General features: G+C 45.0%; 1 protein-coding gene across 5 annotated transcripts in view; it reads left to right on the top strand.

Moving 5' to 3' along the window:
• Positions 1-26503, top strand: part of LOC141114560 (transcription factor CP2-like protein 1) — a 316164-nt gene that overhangs the window by 42951 nt on the left and 246710 nt on the right. For 4 of the 5 annotated variants that reach the window (XM_073608327.1, XM_073608326.1, XM_073608328.1 and 1 more), the window contains exons 2-3: positions 21364-21506; positions 23539-23615. The exons of the other annotated variant lie outside the window; for it this stretch is intronic. In XM_073608327.1, the coding sequence (XP_073464428.1) occupies positions 21364-21506; positions 23539-23615 (220 nt within the window). The remainder of the gene's footprint in view (positions 1-21363; positions 21507-23538; positions 23616-26503) is intronic. 5 annotated transcript variants of the gene reach the window in all.

The following is a 26503-nucleotide window of genomic DNA, read 5'->3' as shown; positions in this document are numbered from 1 at the left end:
GCCTCTCCTTGTTGGCCTTTCAGACATACTAATGGCCTGCAGTGAGATGTAGCTGCACAAAGCTTGGATGTATATATATACTGATACTGCAGCTATCAGAATCAACTGCCTGCCTGTAGTATTATTAGTATGAGAACACCAGCAATTGTCTTCAGGTAGCTTTAACTGTAAATACTGCAGCTGCCTGCCTGTGGTATTAACCACTTCGCGCCCGCGCTATAGCCGAAAGACGGCTGCAGCCTGGATGCTATCTGCCGGGTGGCCGTCCCTGGACGTCCTAGTGTTTACTTCAGTGATGCCCACTCCTGTGGGCGCGCATCGGGGAAGTTTTGTGCTGGCCGTGTCCCTTGGACACAGCCAGTCACAGATCATGAAAACGGCCAATCATAGCGGCCGTTTTCAGCGCGATTAGAGGTGCCAATGAGAGATGATCTCAAATGTAAACATATGAGATCATCTCTCATTGCCGGCTCTCCCTCCTCACACAGAGACCGTGTGTGAGGAGGGAGAGTGACCTGTGCTTCAGCGATTTATATTGTGAGTGAAAAAACATACACAGTGCCAACACTATAACATCAGTGCCATCTGTCAGTCCCATCTGCCAGTGCCATCTGTCAGTCCCATCTGTCAGTGCCAGTGCCATCTGCCAGTGCCATCTGCCAGTGCCAGTGCCATCTGCCAGTGCCTCTGTCAGTCCCATCTGTCAGTCCCATCTGCCAGTGCCATCTGCCAGTGCCATCTGCCAGTGCCAGTCCCATCTGCCAGTGCCATCTGCCAGTGTCAGTGCCATCTGCCAGTGCCTCTGCCAGTGCCATCTGCCATCAGTGCCACCTGCCATCAGTGCCACCTGCCATCAGTTCCACCTGTCAGTGCAACCTGTCAGTACCATCTGTCATCAGTGCCACCTGCCATCAGTTCCACCTGCCATCAATTCCACCTGTCATCAGTGCCACCTGCCATCAGTGCCACCTGCCATCAGTGCTATCTGTCAGTGCAACCTGTCAGTGCAACCTGTCAGTACCATCTGTCAGTACCACCTGTCAGTGCCACGTGCCATCTGTTATCAGCGTCACCAGTGCCACGTATCAGTGTCATCAGTGTCCCGTAAGTGACACGTGTCATCAGTGCCACGTAAGAGTGCCAGCTATCATCAGTGTCACTTGTCATCAGTGCCTTCTGTCATCACCAACAATGGCTAGAAGATTATATTCAGCTGAGGAGGCGTACAATATTCTTGCGGGCGACGAGAGCAACGGGGAGTTCTCCGCTTCGGATTCCTCCTCATTTTCAGATTATGAGTCTGACGTGGACTACGAGCCTGTCCTAACCAGTGGTACACTGACAGCCTCAGAGGAGGAGGATGAGAGTCCGCCCGCCAGACGAAGGCGTACTGGTGAGGAGGCAGTGCCATCCACCAGCACCGCAGTGCCATCCACCAGCACCGCAGTGCCATCCACCAGCACCGCAGTACCTCGGCAAAGGCCACGTACCAGTGGGGTGTCACCTCAGTCCCAAAGGGTTAGGTCCCATGCCAGCCTTCCCTATTTCCTTCAAAACCCCTTGTGACTGCCTCCTAATTTAGGAGAAGCTAATGTTCCCCCTTTCACTGCCCAGCCAGGAGTCCAGGTAGACACAGAAAATTTTTCCCCGATAGACTTTTTCCACCTTATTTTTACTGAGGACATGCTTGCATCAATTGTGGCCCAGTGCAACCTATATGCCCAACAATTTATAGCAAGTATCCCAACATCCTATTATGCCCGTCCCTACGAGTGGAGAGCCCTAACAGTGGAGGAGTTTAAAATTTTTTTGGGCCTCACATTCTGTATGGGACTAAACAGAAAAAATGAATTACGTTCGTATTGGTCTACCCTCCCCATCTACCACATGCCCATCTTTTCCTCAATAATGCCCAGGACCAGATATCACATGATTATGAGATTCCTACACTATAACGACAATACCAAGTGCCCTCCCCGAAATCACCTAAATTTTGACAAGCTTTTTGAAATTCGGCCCCTAATAAATTATTTTTCTGAAATCTTCCCCCAGTTGTTTACCCCAGACCAACACATATGTGCGGATGAGTCCCTTATCAAATTTTCTGTCAGGCTGGGCTTAAAACAATTTATTCCCACCAAAAGGGACCGCTATGGGGTGAAGATGTACAAATTGTGCGATCGTGCTACAGGGTATACCTATGCCTTCATGGTATACGAAGGGAAGGACACCCAGCTACATCCCCCTAATTGCCCAGAATACATTGGATCGAGTGGGAAAGTCGTTTGGGAACTCATAAACCCACTCCTGTAGAAAGACTACCATCTGTATGTGGACAATTTTTATTATAGTTTGCCCCTGTTCCGAAACCTTCACAGAAAGAAGACTCCAGCATGCGGCACCTTAAGGATGAATCGGAAGGGCTTTCCTCAAAGCCTCGTCAACAAGTAGTTAAGAAGAGGGGAGACAGCGAGCTTACAGAATGAGGAAATTCTGGCTGTGAAGTGGAGGGACAGAAGGGACGTCTACATGCTTTCGTCGATCCACAACAATACATTTGTTGAGATCACCAGGAGGAGTGGCCCAATTCAAAAGCCAACATGTATCCATAACTACAACATGTATACGGGGGGTGTCGACTTCAACGACCAGATGCTCGAATCCTACCTTTCCACTAGAAGAACATACCAGTGGTATAAAAAAGTTTAGATTTATTTATTTAATTTGTCCATATACAACACCTATGTAATTTAGCGCAACTCCACTGACAGACCCAAACCCTTCCTTGGCTACCAGGAGGAAATCACCACTGCCCTTATATACCCGAACGGCCCACCAGAAAATATTACATCCGATTTAATTAGCAGACTCTCTGAACGCCACTTTTCCGATAAAATCCCTCCCAGACCAACAGGCCAAAAACGTCAGAAAAAATGCCGGGTGTGCTCCAAACGAGGGGTGAGAAGAGACACCACTTATCATTGTCCCCAATGTCCTTCCCAACCAGGCCTCTGCATAGCTGACTGTTTCCGCGGTTACCATACTTCACTAAATTATTAGTGAAGTATGGTAAACATAACCCTCACTTCCTGCCATTTACCTTCACACCCCTTATGCCTCTGCTTGCTCTGTAACTGACCATGGCTTGTTATTCGACCATGCTTCTGCCTACCGATTCTGTTTATACCTCCGCCTGATCTGGAACTGACCCTGGACTGTTATTCGACCATGCTTCTGCCTACCTATTCTGTACATACATCTGCCTGATCTGGAACTGACCCTGGACTGTTTGACCATGCCTCTTGCCTGCCTCTTGGACTGATCTTGTACCCTGCCAGTGGACTAGTGGGATTCAGAACACAGGGGTCTCACATATGTGAGGGGCTCCAGAATTGTTTTTCTGGATGAAGAAAATAATTTTATTTGTTTTCTCATTCCTAGATTAGGGTCTGGAGACTCTGAGGCTTCAAAGAGATTTGGGTGGGAGAAGCCTCTACCCCTGTCCCCATTCTGTCCTGAATGAGGCCCTACTTCTGCCTGCTGCCTGTAGGACCTATGCCATCATGCCTCTGCCTGTCGCATGAATTGACCACACCACATGGACCTGCCTACTACCAGGACCAATATATTGGCACTGCTGACAATCTCTGCCTGCACTGACCCTGGACTGTATATGGACAGTATCCCTGCCTGCTGCCTGTACTGACTATGGACAGTATTCCTGCCTGTTGCCTGGAAAATTGCATTTGCTTTTGCTGACCAAGTCCCTGCCTGCTGCCTGGACCAGTGCTATCCTCCGGTGTACAACTGCACTACTACAACCACAGGTAATCTTTTGTTTACTCTTTGCTCAGCATAATGTATTTTGGGGTGTAATTATTGGTATGTGAATGCTATGTGTCCCTAGAACACCTGATGGTGTTCCTTGCATGTTGGGCCTCTGTATGTGGCCAGGCTGTGTAAAAGTCTCACACATTTGGTATCTCCATACTCAGGAGGAGTAGCAGAATGTATTTTGGGGTGTCATTTGTGCTATGTACATGCTATGTGTTGGAAATATCTTATAAATGCACAACTCTGCATAAAAATAATGCGTTTTCATTTTTTTTCCACATTTTCCAAAAACTTCTGGAAAAAAATGAACCGTTCAAAAGACTCATTATGCCTCATAGATTATACGTTGGGGTGTTAGCTTTCCAAAATGGGGTCACTTTGTGGGCGTTTCCATTGTCCTGGTGCTCCAGGGCCTTCAAAAGTGTAATAGGTGGTTGAAAAATGAGATGTGTAATTTATGCTCCTAGAACGCCTGATTTTTAATGTTGGGCCAGGCTGTGTAAAAGTCTCACACATGTGGTATCACCATACTCAGGAGGAGTAGCACAATGTATTTTGGGGCATCATTTGTGGTATATACATGCCATGTGAGAGAAATAACCTATTACAATGACAATTTTGTGGAGAAAAAAAAAAACTTCATTTTGCAAAGAATTGTGGGAAAAAATGACAACATCAAAAACCTCATATTGCATCTTACTAAATACCTTGGAATGTCTACTTTCAAAAAAGGGGTCATTTGGGGGGTATTTGTACTTTCCTGGCTTGTTCGGGTCGCAAGAAATGAGATAGGTCACCAGTACATCAGGTGTGATAAATTTTTTATGATTTGCACCACAGCTTGTAAACTCTCTAACTTTCACACAGACCAAATAATATCCACTAATTTCAGTTATTTTTACCAAAGATATGCAGCAGTATAAATTGTGGCCAAAATTTCTGAAGAAAAATTAATAATTTTCAAAATTTTATCACATAAACTAAGAAAAATTAGCTTTTTTTCAAAATGTTCGGTCTTTTTTCATTTATAGCGCAAAAAATAAAAAACCCAGAGGTGATCAAATACCACCAAAAGAAAGCTCTATTTGTATGAAAAAAAGGACAAAAAATTCATTTGGGTACAGTATTACATAGCTGAGTAATTGTTATTCAAAGTGTGACAGCGCTGAAAGCTGAAAATTGGTCTGGGCAGGAGGGGGGTTTAAGTGCCCAGTTGTCAAGTGGTTAATAGGATCAGAACAACAGCAATTGTCTTCAGGTAGCTTTAGGTGCACACTGTGCAGAGGACGCACTACACTAACTGTAAATACTTCAGCTGCCTGTGGTACTAATAGGATCAGAAGAACACCACCAATTTTCTTCAGGTAGCTTTAGGTGCACACTGTGCAGAAGACGCACTACACTAACTGTAAATACTGCAGCTAATAGGACCAGTAGGAAGAAGAACACCAGCAATTTTCTTCAGGTAGCTGTAAATACTGTAAAAACACCTGCCTGCCTGTCAGTAGGAAGAGAATAACAGGAACGGATCTAGCTAAACTGAATACAGTGTATATATATATATATATATATATATATATATATACATACACACACATACACATAGGATGCATATATATACACAATACACTAAGTGCAGCTAACTGACTCACCTGCCTACTCTATCTAACTTAAATCAAATGACACTGACTCTCTGTATATCTCTCCGCCGCCGCCACAACACACTACACACACAGGCGACCTTATATAGTGTGGGGCGTGTACTAAACCCCCTGGGCCATAATTGGCCAAAGCCACCCTGGCTTTGGCCAATTATGGCTTATTGTGCAAACGGCACTGTGATTGGCCAAGCATGCACTATGACCCACATCATCAGCCAGCAATGCACCGCCGCAGTGAATTATGGGCCGTGACGCGCCACTCGAATTTGGCGCGAATGGCCCATAACGTTCGAAATTCGACGAGCGATCGAACATGCGATGTTCGAGTCGAACATGGGTTTGACTCGAACTCGAAGCTCATCCCTAGTCTACACTGATAGCTTGCTCTAGGACTCTTAACTTTGCCATAGCTGCATCATGTTTACACTGTTCGTTTAAGATTTCTATTGTTGCTCTTTGATGTGCTGACTTTGTTTCCAACTCTGCAGTTTGAACTTCCAACTTTGCTGTCTTTTCTGCATATGCGACCTGCAGCCTGCTGGCTTCCGCTTCAGTGCGGGCACTAATAAATCGCTCACTGAGTGTTGAGTATCTTGAACTATGACTTCTAGGAGACCTCTTAGAATGTCTGGTGGGAACAGATCTGTGAGATGCAGTGTCCTGTAGCAACTCTATCTTTCCTTCTGCCTTTAATTTGGTTTGCTGGATAAAACTGTCTCTTTCTAGATTAAGAGCCTTGAAATTCTTTAATTCCTCCAGTGAACCTGTTGTGTTCATATTTTGTAAGACATTAATGAACTTGTCACTGGTAAGCTGATAGAGCTCATATGAGGCAGAAAGTTGTTTAATGGCGTCCTCTAGTGTCAGTAGTGCACGTTCAACAGACACTGTATTAGATTCAGAAACCATCTTCTCCCAAAATAGTTTCAAGCTATTAAACAATTCAGTTCTTAAAGCTTCAGAATTCTCCATTACTTTCCAAGTTGGTTTAACTGAGCGTTTGGGTAACTCAGTTGGCTCAAGATCTTGTGCTGGAGTTTCTGTATATTCACATTCAGAGCTGTGGTAACTCATGGCATTGGCAGATAATGTATGAGTAATACGCAGGCAGGATCTGTGTGCTGTAATATGACACCATGCAGCCTGGACTAGTTATGAAGCTTTCACATGCTGCTGTCTCATTCTTTCTTGCAATGAGGGCAGTAAATCTTGTCTGTATCAGTACTGTCATGCAGAAATCTTGTAATTAGGCTGTGGAACTCCGTTTTTCTACTGTTCTGATTCAACTACAAGGCAATAACTTTATCTTCAGCTTCATATAGGGCTTACATGACCTGGTGATCTATTTATCCTTTGCATCAATTCAGACAGCTTAACTCAATGAATAACTCGCTGTATGGAGAAACAGACGATGATCCTTTCGAATGTTCCGTTTAATGATGGATATTCATAGGTAGAAAAACGTTGGTGTTGTAAGCCACATGTAAAGATGTTACAGCATGAGGTATACTGAGCAATGAACCAGAGAGAGGAAGAGGAGGGGAATATACAGAACAACGGTGGGAGAGAGAGTTCAGGTAGACAGAGGTAACAAATCTTTATAGACACAGAGCATAATAAATCACATAGTGTAACACAGCATACACTCTCTCTGGGTGCTGTCCTGAAAGACTCGTAGAAATACCGTTACTGGTAAGTCTAACTAAGGTTTTTTGCTGCCTCCCCTCCTGCCCTGACCCCCAGTGAGTGACTCACCACCTCTTCAATAGTGATGGCCAAATCTGCCCAGGTTTGATTCACCATAGGTTCAAAAAATCTTGTTCAATATTTTACAAACTCAACTTTAGTGAAAATCCCTCTGAAATCTATGGTGCAAATCTTGTTAAATTCTGGCCATTTTTAAAGCTAAGAGGCAAACTACTGTCATGTACCAATGCAAAATAAATAAAAAAATACATGTTTGAGGAAAGTCTTAAAACTGTACGTGGTGTTATGGAGTAATACAATTTTCTGGGACGGCATATACTGGCAGCACTTATTTGGCTGTGAAAATGAGTTTTCTTTTACTAATAGCTCAAATTACATAGAGTAGCAGCAGCACCCTAATCCATACCTCCCAACACTCCCAGATTGGGCGGCACTTTCCCGCATCTTCACCTTTGTCCCGCTGTACAGGAGGTTTGTCCCGCATCAGTTTTTCAGCCTGGGTTTGCCCTGTACTCTCAGCTTAGCACTTTCAATCATAAAAGCCTGGCTTCTGTGTTTGAAAGTGAAAGTAACAGCTCTCCCGTGGCTCCTACAACAGCCTTCCTGCTCTGCACTCGGGACAAGTGCTGGTCTGGAAGAGTGCAGCATGTTCAACAGAAGGAGGGGGGAAGGGCAGCACTTGGTGAGCTGCAGCATGATTCCCATTCTCCTACCTGGTCTTTGAAGTTCTGGGGCCAAAAACAAATGTGAATTTAGTGCACTGAAAAAGGAGATTTTTCTGCGGTGGATAGGGAGAGCCAGAAAGGTAACAATGTGGAAGATGGTGGAGCTTTGGGGAGGAGGGGGGGAAGATGAGGGCAGAGGAGAGGGGTTGTGTGGGGGGTAGTAATGAAATGTGGATGGATGGACGCTGTACCTAGTGCTCTCTTGAAAACTGCACCCTGTGCATAACGCACTCCAATACCCTGTACTTTGTGCTTGGCACTCTCTTGCACTTTGCACTTTGTACATAACTCACCCTTGAACCCCGCACCTTGTGCATAATGCACTCCAGAACCCTGCACTCAGTACATAGTGCATCCTAGAACCCTACACTCTGTACCTAGCGCTCTCTTGAATTCTACAATCTGAACGTTGCACCCTGTGCATAATTCACTCCAGAACCCTTTACTCTGTACTTATCGCTCAAGTAAACCCTGCACTCTTTGTGTAACGCACTCCATAGCCCTGCAATCTGTACGTAATGCACTCCAGAACCTTGCACCCTGTGCATAACGCATTCCAGAGCCCTGCACTTTGTACGCAGCACTCTCCTAAATCCGCACTTTGTGCGTAATGCTCTCCAGAATCGTGTACCTGAACCCTACACCCTGTGCATAACACATTCCAGAACCTTACACCCTGTGCATAATGCACTCCAAAACCTTGCATCCTAGGAATAACGCATTCCAGAACCCTACACTCTGTAACTAGCGCTCTCCTGAACCCTATGAGCTGTACGTAACACACACCAGAACTGTGAACCCTGTGCATAACGCATTCTTCTGAACCCTGCACTCTGTATCTAGCGCTCTCCTAAACCCTGCGCTCTGCGCATAACACACTCCAGAACCCTGCACTCCGTACCTAGCGCTCTCCTGAACCCTGTGATCTGTAGGTAACACACTCCAGAATCTTGAACCCTGTGCATAATGCATTCCAGAAACCTGCACTCTGTGTGTAACGCACTCCAAAACCCTGCACCCTTTTATTCATTTTTTTTAAATGATTGTGCTGGGGTTTGTATATATTCATGAGACTCTTGCTTGTGGAATAATAATCAAATCATATTTTATAGGTACAAGGAAGCCTGAGTTATGTTTAAAGGGGTTGTAAAGTCTATTTTTTTTAATCTTAATGCATTCTATGCCGCTTGCTGTGGGGCACTCAAAAGGAGGGAGGGGCCAGGAGCACAGAAAAGGCACCAGAAAAGAGGAGGATCTGGGCTGCTCTGTGCAAGTCCACTACAACAAAGCAGGTAAGTATAACCTGTTTGTTATGTTTTTTTTTTTTAAAGAGACTTTACAATCACTTTAAAGATGCCCTTAAGCTTCTCTCACTGTCAAGAGTTTGGTTACACCCACTTTTGCTGCAAAGTGCTATGCGTGCCACAGGTTACTTCCTTCCTCAAGTGTCCCTCATTCTAAAGTTCAAAAGTTGGGAGGTAAGCCAATTTGATTATTTCACTACTTTTTTCAGGTAGTTTTAGCAGCGACACATGTTTTTCCATCAAACGGTAATTGACTAGCCGATAGAAATTGGCCACTAGTTTGCTGTAGCTGTCCCTGTTCTTACTGATGCAAAACTGCCCTGCCACTGGCCAGTTTCTGTCAAGTTCTTATTAAGAATTTAGAGACAGCAGGTGATGCACCAGCAGCAGCACATTTTTTAATGAGGGAGAATTGCCTGAAATGTGCTAATGAAAAATAGTACATGTTTGTTTTTACTACATGAATTAACACTGCAGATGACGCAGCCGTGTAAAATTGGTGAAGCAGCAATTGTGTTTAGGATGCATTAAGGTGAAAAAACTTCTGTCAGTCACAGACCCCCCAGCCCCCCCGTTTTACTTACCTGAGCCCTGGAATTTCCAACGGCGAGGATGCACTGTCCCTCTGCCCGGGGTTCTTGGCAGTTGACTGGATAGATCGATAGCAGCATAGCCATTGGCTCCCACTGCTGTCAATCAAATCCAATGACACGGGCGCTGGGGGGGTGGGGCCGAGTCCAGCATTCGTGTCTAAGGATGCAAATGCTGGACTCAGGAATGCGCCCGCAAGGTAACCCCCCCGGGAGAGCGCTTCTCCTAGGGGGTTATCTGATGTGGGGAGGAGCCGCAAGAGCCACCAGGGGACCCCAGAAATCGACGATCAGGGCCACACTGTGCAAAGCGAGCTGCACAGTGGAGGTAAGTATGATATGTTTGTTATTTGAAAAAAATAAAAAACCTTTACAATCACTTTAATCTCTTCCTATGCAGCTTGTCAGCTTTCCATATGCATTTCCTACAACAGCTTCCAATTCACGGACACTATGGCTGCTTTTTTTGTTTGTTTTTCTATAAAACTAACATATTATACTTACCTGCTCTGGTGCAGTGGTTTTTCACAGAGCAGCCTGGATCCTCCTCTTCTCGGGTCCCTCTTCTGTGCTACTAGCCCCTCCCTCCTGTTGAGTGCCCCCACAGCAAGCAGCTTGCCATGGAGGCACCCAAGCTGAGCTGCAGCTCTGTGTGTCCATTAAGATGGAGATGTGGTTCGGCCCCGCCCCCTCTCTCGCCTGATTGGCTAACTGACTTTGACAGCAGAGGGAGCCAATGGTGCCGCTGTTGTCTCAACCAATCAGGAGGGAGAGTCCTGGTCAGCACTTGCTGGACAGAGATGGAGCTCAAGTAGGGATTAGGGGGCTGCTGCACAGAATGTATTAAGATAAAAAAAACTTCTGACTTTACAACCCCTTTAATCAGAACTGCGAATCTCACACCTGCAGGGTTCACCTGGAACCCATAGTAATGGTGAACCCAAACTTCATCCCTCTTCATCATGCCAATTATACTGTTTCTTTATTATCCCTCTGCTGTGTTTCACCTTGTGCAGGCTCTACCTGTAATCCTCTCTCAGCTGTTGCACACTTCCCATGTGCCTTGGTCCCTGGATCACTGCAGTTCTCCTAGAATTTTTCTTTTAGCCTAGATTCACAGCTGTGTGTTTAAATGCACATTTCGAATAGAATAAATTTGAATAGAATAGAATTAAAAAAAAAATGAATAGAAAGCATAGCCATTTCCCAACATTCAAATAGAATAGAATAGAAAGAATCAATAGAATAGAATATAACCATCTTTCCGAAATTCGAATTTCAACTAGAATAAATTTAAATAGAATAAAACAAACAATAGAAAAGAATAGAAAAGAATAGAACAGAAAAATATAACAATATAACCATTTTCCAAAATTCGAATTTTGAAAAGAATGCATTTGAATATAAAATAATAGAATAGAAAAAAAAAATAGAATATAACCACCTTCCAAAATGCAAATTTCAAATTAGATTCAAACTAATTCAATTCGACCAAATTCGGAAAATTTGAATCGAATTCAACAAACTTAACTAAACAAATTTATGTAAATAACAAAGCGAAATGTAACAAACCAAATTTTTTGTTCTGTACATTTTTATTTTTACACAAACTGTAATGATTTTTATTCTATTTGACATTCATTTCCACTTATTTTAATCAAAATGCGTGTGCATTAAAGTACATAGGTATCACTGACCAACAGGACAAAATTCTACAAATAAAAATTGCGGTTGATCAATTTTCAGAATGATAATTTTAAATTGCAGGACCTTTCTGTAATGGTTGCAATGCGGCCCCATTGACCTCAATGACTGAGTCTGACAGGTGGTGCTGTTTGTCATACTCCACAGCCTGAGTTTGGTGAGAAATACTTATTTGGCCCCACAAGCAAGACTTTTGATATTCTTCCAAATAAATGTGGCACAAATGTAAGGAAAAAATTGTTACCTTTAGAGATGGGCCGAACACCTCCCTGTTCGGTTCGCAGCAAAACTCCCGAACAGGGGAAAAGTTCTAACCCGAACAGCAAACTCCATTGAAGTCTATAGAAGCTGAAGAAGAAAAATCAAAAGTGCCCTTTTTGAAGGTTTATATGCAAGTAATTGCCCATAAAGGGGAATGGAGGGTCTGGGTACTGCCCTGGGGGACATGAATCAATGCAATTTTTTTTTTTAAAACAATTGTTTTTTCAGGAGCAGTGATTTTAATGATGCTTAACCACTTGCCGGCCGGCCGCCGTCCTTAAACGGCGGCTGTTTGAAGAGGAAAACCGTTCTTATGGCAACAGATAGCTACCATAACCCTGGTATCCTCTTCTTCAGTGGGCGGTCGGCTTTCAGTGGTCTCAGTGGCAGATTAGTCGCGAGATCACTTTTATCGGGGATGGGAGCGGGCCCCCTCCCACCACGCTCCGGTCATCTCTGCCACTTACTGGAGCCATTGGTAGCGGCAGAGACGATCGGGTCCTTTCCCCTCAACAGCCTGGAGCCAAGTGAGGGGAAGATGGCCCCCACTCGGCTCCATAGTATTGGAGGGCGGAAGGGACGTCAAACGTCAATTTTTAATTTTTTTGTAAAAAAAAAAAAATGAAATTAATTTTTTTTATTATTGCATTTTAGTGTAAATATGAGATCTGAGGGGCGTGTCCAAGATAGCGCTGTGAGCAGACGCTTTCTTCTGAGCTCCGCTGGACCCTGAGCAGCCATCCAACCCATCAACACCAGAATCCCCTATTAAACTGCTGCCGGAGGTAGCCCAGAGCACGGACGGTTCGGGGAACCCGGCGGCAGGCCTGAACTTGCTCTGAGATGGCAGTACCATCCCTTTCTCCTCCCGTCCGGCGCACACAAGGCATCCGGAGGCTCAAGCCCGGCCTGTGGTGCTGGGCTTACAGGGCACTGAAGGCTTGGAAAGAAACCCGGAGGACACCGCTCAGGATCTAAGCGGCGGCCAGACACCTCTGCCCCATCTGACCGGACTTCCTCCTCACAGACCCTGAGAGGCTGACAGGCACGAGGCACGAGGCGGCACTGCGTTCCCTGCCTGCACACCAGAGAGAGAGAGCCCTGGAACCAGCAGACCCGGGACACCACACAGCAGACTCCGCTCGGGCTACCCAACAGGCGCGGCCACCACAGCTCCTCCTGTCCCAATCTTGCCCCCACAAGGCACGCCTCAGACCCTGGGCAACAACAAGCCTTCAGAGTGGTTACAGAACAACCTGGATGAGGTGCCATCAGTCAGGTGCAACGGCCGGTAAGGGGAAAAAATACAAAATCCCTTCCCCCTCAGAGATCCCCCATCCACCACCAGACCCCCCAACAGATCCCCGGGTCACCTGCAGCACGCACAGGGCATCACAGACAGGCCCAATGTCAGCCAAGGAAGCAAGGCCCACTTGGCTGGCAGAGGTCATGGCAGCCATAGCCACGTGTCATTCCACGCTTACTGCTAAGATAGAAGCTGTGCAGATGGACGTAGGCCTCCTGAGACAGGATATGGACAAGCTCAGATCCAGGGTAGCAGAAACAGAGCAGAGGGTAAGTATCACAGAGGACCCGGTTGCTGAACACAGTGCAGCTCTTCACACACTTCAGTCTAAGGTTAAAGCCCTGGAGTATAGAGCAGAAGATGCCAAGAATAGAAACAGACGCAACAACCTGCGCATAGTCGGCATGGTGGAGGGCATAGAGGGCAACAATCCCACAGGCTATGTGGAGGACATGCTACGTAACCTTTTACCTGATGCCCGCCTGTCTCCTCACTATGTGGTGGAATGGGCACACAGGATCCCGCCTAAGCCTGGCCCCCCGGGTGCCCCCCGAACATTCATTCTAAGGCTCCTTAACTTTCGGGACAGGGATGAGATCCTCCGTGCATCCAGATCAGTGGGGGAATTGAGACACCAAAACAACAAATTAATGATATTTCCCGAATACTTGGTAGAAACGCAAAAACTGAGGAAATCATTTGATCACGTGAAGGCTGCAATGAGGACACACAACATTCGATAAAGTGTCCTATTTCCGGCTCGCCTGAGGGTCCAAGATGGAGAGACGGTTCGCTTTTTCCCCTACCCCAGGGAGGCATCTGCATGGCTAGACTCGCTGCCCCGTGAGCGACAACCAAGAGCCTGATCAGTGAGTACCCTTTATTCATGACTGCAACACACGGGGCCCCGGGAGGACACTTGTCACGATGAACTTTACACTGACAGGTTTAACCCTCGCTGTCTGATGGCGTATGTTGCACCTGTTGAGCCTGTTCACGCTAAGTGGAAAATGGTTATTCCCACGCTATCATGTGCAGGTATATGAAAGGATGGAAAGGCTGCTTGCACCGAATAGAGTCCAAGTAAGCCCTACACTAACAGCCGAATCAATATACAGTATGGTGCTGCGCTAGTCCAACAATAAAATAACAGAAATGCTAAAGGTAGCAGTATGAGTGAGAGTGCAAATGTCAGTAGTGGGAAAATACATCAGCTGATTGTGTTTCATTGAAAAATTATTTAAATGTCATGCTAGTGAACACAAATAAAGTGCAAAGTGCAACACAGTGTATAAATAATAGAGCTGACTTGGTTAGAGTGGAGAGGGAGGCTGACCTGCAGGAAGCACAATTTGTCAGATCCAGGGACCCCAGAGATTATAACGCACTTCAGTCTCTGACTGGAGAGGTTTTGCAAATTCGCACCTCTCTCACTCAGAAGTGACTATTAGCACAAAGGCAACGTATATTTGAACAAGGGGAGAGGTCTGGAAAGCTGCTGGCCTGGCTGGCACGGGAAAAAGCTGGAGGGATGTGTGTGCCCTGATGGAGACCTACTGTACGCCCCTGACAAAATAAACGACTGCTTTGCCTCCTTCTATAGTAGCCTATACACCTCTAGGGCTGTATTCACCCCTGACGAAATAACTTCCTACCTGGACCCAATCGACATCCCGGTCCTGACAGCAAAATACCAAGAGACGCTGGACGCCCCTATAACCACAGAGGAAATATTAAAAGCCCTTAAAACTCTCCAATCGGGTAAGTCCCCGGGCCGCGACGGCATACCAGTGGAATTTTATAAACAATATGCTGAAGAACTGACGGGCAAACTGCATGCCATTTATCTGAAGCACAGAAGCGGGAGGAGCTCCCAAGCTCCCCGAGTGAGGCGGTGGTTCTGGTGATCCCCAAGTCCGGCAAAGATCTGTCCCTGTGTTCCTCATACCGTCCTATTTCATTGATTAATGTTGATGCAAAACTCCTAGCTAAAGTGTTAGCCATGCAACTTACCACGATTAAAAACTGCTCTGGTGCATCCAGACCAAATGGGATTTATGCTGGGGAGGGGAACAGGCATCAACATAAGAAGGCTCTTCACGCACATGGACAGGGCACAGCTGGAGTCTGCGGGGGTTGTGGCGTCACTTGACGTTGAAAAGGCCTTAGACTCAGTGGAGTGGGAGTTCTTGTGGGGGGTACTTTTGAAGTTCGGATTCAGGCCAATACCTTTCCCTTAGGGAGGGGTACTCGTCAGGGCTGCCCTCTATCGCTGGGACTATTTGCCCTGGCGGTGGAACCTCTTGCCATTGCTTTGAGGGCGGAGACCAGGGTGAGGGGCATAGTGGTTGGGGAGATAGAAGAGAATGTATCCCTATATACCGACAACACTCTGCTTTACCTTGCGGATGCCTCACAATCGTCGCGAAAGGCACTAGAACTATTTGAAGACTTTTTTCTGGCATCCGCATAAACTGGAGCAAGTCAGTCCTGTTTCCGCTACATTCCTCACTCCCAAGAACAGACACTGGCACCCCGCTCCAGTGGGTGGAGGATTTCACATATCTGCAACACCACACACGAATACGTAGAAAAGAATGTGCAACCCCTTCTCTCCCACCTCATAGTTAAGTGCACAGCATGGCGCTCCCTCCCGCTCACACCGGTGGGCAGAGTCAATCTTCTAAAAATAGAATGGAGAGAAACTGCTGCGCCAACCCAATACATCAAGCTGCCAACACCACCAGTTAGACTAATTGTATGAGTAAATGTGAAAAGAAAAAGTGTAACGCTGTATTATACTAATAAAACATCAATGTGAACATTATGTGTGAAACACCCGTGTATATATCTATACTCGGTCCGGCTGATCACGCAGAAATATCTAAATGAAATAATTATAATAACACCATATATGCAGAAATCTGGTGGTATGGAAAATCATTTGTAACAATGTGCTATATAGTAAACATTAATACAAACTGTATATTCACAGTAAAACAATCCCAAAACCTCAAATCAAAACAAAGAGACAGAGGAGGAGGGAGAAAAAAGGCTCCACATAGTATAAAATCCGGGTAACCAGGAAGTTTTATTGCATTAATTAAAAAAATTCCAATAAAAAATCGGGTTAAAACAAAGTTCATATGAACAAAGTGGTATGTTTAGCGCAGTAATCAGATGGCTGTGGTAGCGTCACACACCCGACGCATTTCGTCTACCAAGACTTCGACTGGGGTAAAGCTAACCTCTCATCTGCTGCGCTATTTATTTAAAAGTGCTGGAAATTACATCAGGGACACCTGTGCGGTGTGACTTCCGGGGTTTGTTGTGTCATGTGAGGGTTTCCTTAGTCAGCTGACTGTCCATCGAGCCTATCTTGAGGGCGGAAATGTCAAAGGAACCAAGCCTCAGCCTGGTAATCTTATCCTACCAATGATGACCAGATATCATGGTCATGTGATTAGCGCGTCAGAGCGCAATGACGCGAGTTTAAAAACCACTCCTCCTCCATGTTAGTTGGATACTTCCTGGTTTATGCGTCATCACGTCTAAGCGCGATGACGCAGTAAGCCGATCACACCTTCTCATTATGGTTTTTAAACTCGCGTCATTGCGCTCTGGCGCTCTGACGCGCTAATCACATGACCATGATATCTGGTCATCATTGGTAGGATAAGATTACCAGGCTGAGGCTTGGTTCCTTTGACTTCCGCCCTCAGGATAGGCTCAATGGACAGTCAGCTGACTAAGGAAACCCTCACATGACACAACAAACCCCGGAAGTCACACCGCACAGGTGTCCCCGATGTAATTTCCAGCACTTTTAAATAAATAGCGCAGCAGATGAGAAGTTAGCTTTACCCCAGTTGAAGTCTTGGTAGACGAAACGCGTCGGGTGTGTGACGCTACCACAGCCATCTGATTACTGCGCTAAACATACCACTTTGTTCATATGAACTTTGTTTTAACCCGATTTTTTATTGGAATTTTTTAAATTAATGCAATAAAACTTCCTGGTTACCCGGATTTTATACTATGTGGAGCCTTTTTTCTCCCTCCTCCTCTGTCTCACTTGAATGAGATTAAGCGATCGTCAGAAGAGGAATCCATGGTACTGCTCAGGATCGGGGACCCATCTAGGACCCTCCATTACGGATCAAGGACAGCTGTAACCTTACCGTACAAACGGTGCAAGCCTATACGACTCACCGCCAACGGCCTGTGAGTCCACCACGTCTGGTAAGGGCATTTTACATTATTTTCTGCCTTGCTGAGTATTTGAAGAGTCTACTGGGGATACGAATAGATACCACTGTGAGATTTACATCAATGCTCCAGGATATATCTGTCTGGTTGAATGAACTGTTCAATACCCCAGAGACTTGCTATCTAATCTCACCCCAATTTTTATTACACATGTTTGTTTTAAATTGAGGTTTTGGGATTGTTTTACTGTGAATACACAGTTTGTATTAATGTTTACTATATAGCACATTGTTACAAATGATTTTCCATACCACCAGATTTCTGCATATATGGTGTTATTATAATTATTTCATTTAGATATTTCTGCGTGATCAGCCGGACCGAGTATAGATATATACACGGGTGTTTCACACATAATGTTCACATTGATGTTTTATTAGTATAATACAGCGCTACACTTTTTCTTTTCACATTTTCAAATCTTCTAAAAATGGTGTTCCTTCCTAAAATTTCTCTACTTCTTTTGTAACACCCCCTCCCACATTCCTAGATCCTTCTTTTAGGCACTTGAAGGGAGTGCTAATCACATTTATTTGGGCTGGGAAGCCACCCAGGGTGGCAAAAAAGATACTACATCTTCCCCTATCCGGAGGAGGTCTGGCTCTTCCAAACTTCTTACTGTACTACTGGGCAGCAGTCCTGGTCACGGTACGCTGGTGGTTCTCACAGCCCAGACAGAACCCAGTGGTGAGACTCAAGGCGGCCATCCTGGGGTCATATGCGGCCCTGACCAACCTGGTGTATAGAGTACTTAAAGCCTCCCATCACTTGACAGCCCTTATGAAGACAACCATTAAAATGTGGTGGGAGGCTAGGGCCATTTATGCTACATTGAACCATGTATCTCCACACACCCCGTTGTGGGGTAATCCCACCCTGCCCCACCTCTGGAGTATACCGGACCCCTCACAATGGGCCAAACGGGGGATCACCACCCTTAAACATGTAATAGCAAATGGTACGATTATGCCCTTTTGCCATATGAAACAACTGTATTCTTTGCCCAGGTCCTTTGAATTTAACTACTGGCAACTGAGGCATGCAATGAGGGCTCAATTCCCGGACAACTTGACTCTGGAACCGGACTCAATTGAACGACTGCTGACCTCGAGTGCAATGGGGAGACCCCTCTTCACTCTATACTTTTTACCTGATGGTAGCCCACGACGTCAAACCCACCCGCTCAATGGAAAAATGGAGGGAGGACATCCCAGCTCTGTGGGAGGTTGAATGGGAGGACCGCTTCTCCACCTACATCCCAACTATGATAGCAGCCAAGGACAGGTTCATCCAACTCAAATTCATACATAGGGCCTATTTTACCCCGCACAAACTGGCAGGAATGTATTCACATTTAGACCCAAACTGTCCCAGGTGTGGAACTGAGAAGGGAACATTCTGGCATATGGTCTGGGCCTGCCCCAGACTCAGAGCATACTGGGAGGGGGTGGCGGATGTGCTTGGTGACATGGGAGGAACCAGGGTCCCAGTGGACCCCATGGTGCTCTTACTGAGTTACTTAGGTGAAGTAGAGGGGGATAGATATACCAAACTTTGCATTACATTCTTGCTGTTCTATGCCAGGAGGGAAATAATGCTGCACTGGAAGTCAGCTGAACCTCCCACCCTTGCAACCTGGAAAAAGGTGGTGGACTCAGTGCTACCCTTATTTAAACTCACCTACGAGAGCAGGCAGTGCCCTGCTAAATTTGATAAGGTTTGGTTGGCATGGGTGGACACGTGCGGATGAGGTGCCGGGGAAGAGGGGGACCAAGTGACAGACTCCCCCCCTGCTCGGCCTGGGGGCTACCTGCCCCCTCCCTCCGCGCCGGACTCCGCTTGACCGCACAGAAGGAAGTGTGAGTTAATTTGATTATATGCAATGAATACGCTGGCCAGGTGCCAGAGAGTCTCTTACAGGGAAGTGATGGAACACCCTTTCGTATTTTCAGGGTGGGTATGGGAGGGGAACATGCTTAGACTCCACTGATTGAGAAGTGGTAGGAAGATGCCATAATGGACTTGCAAGATGTTATATCTCAAAAGAATATTCTAGACTGCAGATGTACTGAGAATCACTTGAATGTTGAATAATGAACTTACTGAAAACTTACTAAAAACTTTTCTGTTAAAAAAAAAATATGAGATCTGAGGTCTTTTTGACCCCAGATTTCACATTGAAGAGGTCCTGTCATGATTTTTTTTCTATTACAAGGGATGTTTACATGTTTACAAAAAGACAGTGTAAAAAAAAAAAAAAAATGAAGCGCCCGTCCCGCCAAGCTTGCACGCAGAACGAATATAGTTACATATAGTTACATAGTTAGTCAGGTTGAAAAAAGACAGAAGTCCAAGTTCAACCAAAAAATAAAAAAAAATACAATCCCATATACACAAACCTATACCCACAGTTGATCCAGGAAGGCAAAAAAAAGAAACAGCAAAGCATGCTCCAGTTTGCTACAGCAGGGAAAGAAAATCCTACCTGATCCCCCAAGAGGCAATCAGATTTTCCCTGGATCAACTTTACCTATAAATGTCAGTACCCAGTTATATTGTGTACATTTAGGAAAGAATCCAGGCCTTTTTAAAAACAATCGACTGAGCTTGCCAGAACCACCTCTGGAGGGAGTCTATTCCACATTTTCACAGCTCTTACTGTGAAGAAACCTTTCCGGATTCGGAGATGAAATCTCTTTTCCTCTAGACGTAAAGAGTGCCCCCTTGTCCTCTGTGATGACCTTAAAGTGAATAACACCAAGTTCACGATATGGTCTACTTATGTATTTGTACATGTTGATCATATCCCCCTTTATCTCCTCTTCGAGAGAGGGAATAGTTCCTCTAATTTTTCCTCAAAGCTGAGCTCCTCCATGCCTCTTATGACTTTGGTTGCCCTACTACAAATGCATACGTAAGCTGCGCCCGCATATGAAAAAGATGCTCAAACCACACATATGAGGTATTGCCATGATCGTTAGAGCGAGAGCAATAATTCTAGCACTAGACCTCCTCTGTAACTCAAAACTGGTAACCTGTAGAAATTTTTAAACGTGGCCTATGGAGATTTTTAAGGGTCAAAGTTTGTCGCCATTCCACAAGCGGGTGCAATTTTTAAGCATGGCATGTTGGGTATCGATTTACCTGGTGAGAGAATTATCTTTCACAATATATAAAAATAAATTATATATATATATATATATAAAATGTTTGGGGCAATTGCCGGAACCCAACCTGGTATGGAGGAGGGTGGTTTGTCCCCCCCCTTTCCCTTTACCTGACTTGCCAGGCTATATGTCGGATAAGGGTCTGGTATGAATCTTGGGGGGGGGACCCCCGCTTTTTTGTTTTGTTTTGTTTTTTACCGACAAATGTATGTTGTTTTTTTTTTAATTCAGCTGTCAGTGGGGAAGCCCATTGACAGCTGATGACTCATCGGTTGTTAAGGGTGCCTGTGCATGTCACACCCGATATTGGGACCGAATTCATGCTCAAACCAAACCGTTCAGCAAACACTAGTTACCTCCTCTCCCTAAAAATAGAGGTGTTTGCTTATTTGTTGCACTGAGATTTCTAAATATATTTGAAAACCTCTGCAGGTAACAAGAAGAATTTGTTATCGTGTAATCCTATGCTGCCTGATTGTTGTAAGATACAATGAAATCTGTCACATCCAGTGGTGGCCGCTCATTAGGGGCTGTAAATTTAAAGTTGTTGCAGACATAATACAAGTGATGGTCAGAGGTTGCAGACATGCTGCAGGAGATTGTCAAAAAGGGTGAACTCGCTATATGAGTTGTTGGAGACTGAGGATATGCTTCAGTGGACAGTCATCGACTGGAGACATACTGTATTCGATGAGTCTGCAGAGACTCTGAGGGTAGCACAAAAAGGGCAACAATAGTTTAGTTTGTTTGTTTTATAATTCATTTTGTTTGCATTGTATCTCTGAACTTCACCATCTGTTGCAGTCAGTGTTGATGTACAATATATTACTTACAGAGAGTCCATTCCACTGCCCTTCCTAAAGCAAGAGGACCAACCAATAACCACTGCACTGTGCCCAGTCTTCCAGTGTGTACTCTGTGCACCCAGCTCCCCTGCCGTGAAGTTACATGAGGAGTCACTCACCTACCTCAACCAAGGTAACCAAACCTTTCTACAATTAGCCAGTATGCAATTATTTGATCATTGGTCTATACGGGTTCATGCACACAGCCGTACAGGTTTTGTACAGTAGACATGTGCAATTAGTTTTTTGTTAAAATTCATTAATTACCAAATTTCCGAAATTCCGAATCCTGAATTTTCGAATTCTCAAAATTTCAGAAATTGGAAAATTCTAAATTTTAGAAATTGGAAATTTCGGAAATTCAAAATTTCAGAAATTTGAAATTCAGAAATTGGAAATTCGGAAATTCTAAATTTCGGATATTTGGGAGTTCGGAAATCATCCGAAATTAGGAAATTCGAAATTAGGAAAAGAATGAAAATCTGAAAATCTGAAAACCTGAAATTCGGAAATAATAACTAATAATAAATATTAAATTATAGGTCTTGGAATTTCCTTTCAAATTTGGTTGTTAGTGAACGTAACGAGTACGAATTTATCCGAAGTTACGAATTATCTGAAATAATGAATGCCGTATCTAAACGAATGGAATGTAACGCTCTAATAATAATAAATAACAATAATAATAATAAAACCTTTTTATTATATTTATTATATTATTAATTTGTTCCATTCCATTTGTTTAGATGCGGCATTCATCATTTCGGATAATTCGTAACTTCAGATAAATTTGTATTCGTTACGTTCACAAACAGCCAAATTTGAATGGAAATTCCAATACCTATAATTTAATAGTTAGTTATTATTAGTTAGTTATTATTTCAAATTTTACTGATTTTCTTTCTTTCAGATTTTCGAATTTTTGAAAAATTTGGAAATTCGGAAATTTGAAAATCTGAATTTTCGGATTTCCGAATTTCGATTTTCCGAAAAAAGCAAAAAAACGAATTAAAAGAAAAATGAAAATGAACAAATTTTTTGTCAGTGCACATGTCTACTGTACAGTGTGCAGAGCCTATGTAATGACATTCCCGGAAACTGCTGCTGCAACGTACGGCAGCCCATTGAGAAGCATTAGGCTTCGTGTACACTGGCTGCTCCTCAACATGAGTTCAGGAGCTTTTTGGATTTTTTTTTGCTAAAGCCCCTAAACTCATCTCAATAAAAGCCCTGTGTCTTTTAGCAGAGTTTAGGAGCAGCCGCGTTTAGGGGAGGTTAAACCTCCCTCTCCTGAATGCGGAAAATCACATGCAGGAGTGGAACGTTTGGCCAAAGACCCCTAAGCGCAGCATAAACGCATATAAAGGCGGTACCTTTATTGTTTTGCCACGTTTAATGTTTTTCCCCGGCTGACGTCCAGGGGAGGTTAGTGTACATGAAGCCTTAGAAGAAGCACCTGTATGCGGTTGTGCCTGAGGGTTGTATAAAGCTCCCACATGTGCATTGACATGCTCCAAATGCACAATATCTGCGCTCAGAGCATATGTCATATGCTGGTGCTTTATGCAACTCTCAGCACACAACTATGTACAGCCACCGCTTCTAACACATCTCAAGGGACAGCTGTACGCAGTGGCAGTGGTTCCCAGGAAGGTCTTTACACAGGCTCTGTGCACTGTATGGCCCATGTACTGCAAGCGATAAATGCTTGATTAGATTAGGGGAGCAGGGATAGGTATAATACATACTTTGTTCCTGCCCCTGGCTCCCTCCATTCATGTGACCTGTCCAGCCCTTTTACTTCTCTATGGTGCTGTCAGCTGCGATCGCATGTTCTACTCTTCCACATAGAATAAAGGGTTAATAGCCCTGCATTGCACATGATGACACCAAGGAACTACCCACAGCTTGGAGCTTCAGGCAAAAGCCCCTCCCTATCAAAAGAAACATAGAATACACAAGACTAAAACAGTTATGTCTGAAGATCTTCACTTTGTGTTCTACTCAGTACCACAGTCTTCTCCATGCTGCAGCCTCCAATCTATTTCCACCCTGACAGGGCACTAGGCCTGTTTAGGGGGAAATTCTCTGGGAACGTGTCTGCAAGCAGCCCCAGTGGGAAAAATGTATAACTGTCATTTTATATGTATCACCTTCTGATGCAGGTCAGTCCTATGAAATACGGATGCTAAGTAACTGGAAAGGAGCAGCTGATCTGCCTGAAGGTCGTCGCCTGCTAAAGGTATGTTTATCTACAGCAGGCTGTATTTTCACATTAATGTGTCCATAGGCACCTGGTTCAGATATTTCTTATAATAAATAGCCAGGCACCTCAAAAGCGTATCTAAACCCAAAGCCAAAAATGTAACATGTTACCTTACCAGTACACAGATGCGTTTATTTTTTAGGCTACAAATACAGAAAAATACCTATTGATCCTGATTAAAGATACATTTTGGCTTCCTCTGAACTTACAGCTGTCTAAACATACTTCAGTCAGTTGAGGACCAGGTCAACAATTAGTGGGATACTGGAAACTTCATTGTACTTACTGTAGACAAAGAGTTTTTGTATTTGAGCCATAGAAGCACAGGACCCTTTTGCTGTGTGCTTCGCAGCCACCCCAGAGATGTGTGTGTAGCGCTGGTAGATTTTTAATCTACCGCTGATAGGTAAATCTTGTGGGTTACTTGTTAGGTGAAGTTAGATTTGGCTCTGTTCCAGCTTGGCTGAGTTGCGTGTAGTTCCACACTGTGCCGGTGGGTGTCATTGTCACCATGGGCTGGTGTTGGAAAGGCAACGTGTTGAAGCGTATGAGTGCTCCTCTGTCCTGGAGACAACTCGGTGGAGGTGGTCCTCCGAGTTGCATTCTGGGAGAGGGTATTTATGGGAGGGACGCCATGTTTAGGGGTTCGTTTTCAGCCACCTGCTGGCCCTCCTGGCCGACAGGTATGCGTTAAGAGTACCACCTCGTGGTCCTCCATTCCGGAGGCCCACGTCGCTGCGGCGTGTGGGTGGGCCCAGAAGCCTGTCTGGGGCCTACCACAGCAGCAGAGGAATGGTCCTGAGCTGTCTATCCTGAGTGAAGAAGCTGGACAACCGAGAAGATACCAGGGGAGGACCCGTCATGGAAAGATCATGCGTAGTGCTGGTCTGGAGAGGGGCCTGGTGACTTGGTTGGAGGACGTATCCTGAAGTAATCATACTGCATAGTAGTGCCTGGTTGGCTTAAAGGTTCAAGTACTGTGTCTGACATTCATCGCAAACCAATACATCCTGTGGCAGAGGATCGTACGGGTTTTATTCCAAACAAGTCTGTGGCAGAGACTTTTGTTCGTGCTGCGTACTGGCTGCTAGGCAAGTGAGAGAGGCCTATCCAGGCGGGCAAAGATTGAATCCCACAAGGGGAGTGCATTCAACTACAAGTGTTCAATTCCAAAGAATGTTCTAAAGAATACTAAGGAAAGGTATTTGAGCTTCCCTGCAACTTTCCTTCTGCCTCTTTCATGCTACTTCCTTTATTACTTGTTCATTAAAGCATTGGAAAATATACTCAAGTGTCTGGTGCTTATATTGTCCAGAGGTAAACTCAACGGGACCCTAGACCCGGTGCCGGTGAAACAGAGGTATCGAGAGTGAAGGTAACAGCCCGCTTTAAACCAACAGCTCCACAGAGAGTTAGTGCTACATGTGAAATGGCTCAATTTGCATAAGTGTGAACCCAGCCTGAGTGAGTGTTGTCACCCTAGCTTAAGAAGTGTGTTACCGGCAAGATCATCAAGTGAAAGTAAAGAAAAAAAGCCTAAAAAACCTAATGAAGCCACCACATCTATAGACTGCTAAGCTGCTATATATGAAATTTGTTCTGGGGTTCAGATACTCTTTAAAGGAAACATTTTTTATGACATTGGGGAATGCAAATTAAAGATAATTTGTTTTTATGGAACAATATATGCTGAGCATTAAAGTGCACTACTGGGGATAACCATAAGTGAGCTGCCATTGCAAATACATTTTTAAAAGAATCCTGTTGGGAGAAAAACATGGAGGCTGCCACTGCTATTCTTCTAAAATGTTAGTTGCTAGAGCTGTCACACTGATGCGTAGGCTTGGGTATGCTGAGACGGTGGCTCCCTTTGTCTTTTCTGATGTGTATACTTGTTCTGTATCAATTACTAATAATGTCTGTCATTCTTATCCTTACTTCATTACTTAGTGAGCCACTGACAATTGACAGTGAAACCAGGAGCAGGATGAAGGTCTTGTAGCTGGGCACTTCCCAATTGAGTCAGCATTGGTAGTTCTGCTATTTACTGTGTCCCTCCCAGGTTCACTTTAAGCTACTCTAAAATGAAGGCCCCTTGAACCGCCTTTAGAGAAAGGGTGCCTTGACTGCTGGAAGCATGGCATCACTGTGGGTGTGAACCTAAAAGGGAAGTTAGGTAACACCCTTAGGATTGGCTACAAAGACCTGAGGTGACTCGGTGGAACCTGAACTCTAGGAAAAGGCTATGCTGAGGCACAGCCAACTGCTCTGAGGTGATTCAGCTATCACAAGAGTTTTAGGTGAGTATCCCTCCTCCCTCCTGTTCCCAGGCCCCTCACTACAAAAATCTCAGAGGTGCTCTGATCTACCATACTGACTGATCCCAAGCCCCTGCAGGGTCCCCAGTACTTCAGTCAGACCTTGGATTAGTACTGGAGCCACTGGCAATGAATTTGCTGGCTCCACTCCTATAATCCCCACTCTGCCCACAGCTCTACAGGATCATTTATATAGCCCTGACTTCTTCTATAATTCATGGACACCTTTTGCTACCCACACCAGAGTGTGTCTCTCAGCCATCACTGAAAACTGCTGCTCTAACCAGAAATCAGGCATGTACTGGCCATCGGGACTACCGGGAGTTTCCTGGTGGGCCGATGGCTCAGTGGGCCGGTTTGAGTGACAGCCTGTCAAAGTAATGGCTGCACAGCCCCCGCAGCCATTACTTTGAGCACTGCTGTACTGCAGGGGTGGACTGACCCATCGGCACTGTGGGGCCCCATGAGAGGCTTTTCAACACTAGCACCAAAAGCGGCTGCAATAGGACCTCTCGCAGCATGCTGTTCCCCGCTGGCCCCTCCTTC

This window comes from Aquarana catesbeiana, linkage group LG12 (assembly GCF_042186555.1).
Source record: "Aquarana catesbeiana isolate 2022-GZ linkage group LG12, ASM4218655v1, whole genome shotgun sequence".
NCBI lineage: Eukaryota > Metazoa > Chordata > Amphibia > Anura > Ranidae > Aquarana > Aquarana catesbeiana.
The sequence above is the reverse complement of the archived record's forward strand: the minus strand, read 5'-3'. Positions and strand labels throughout refer to the sequence as shown.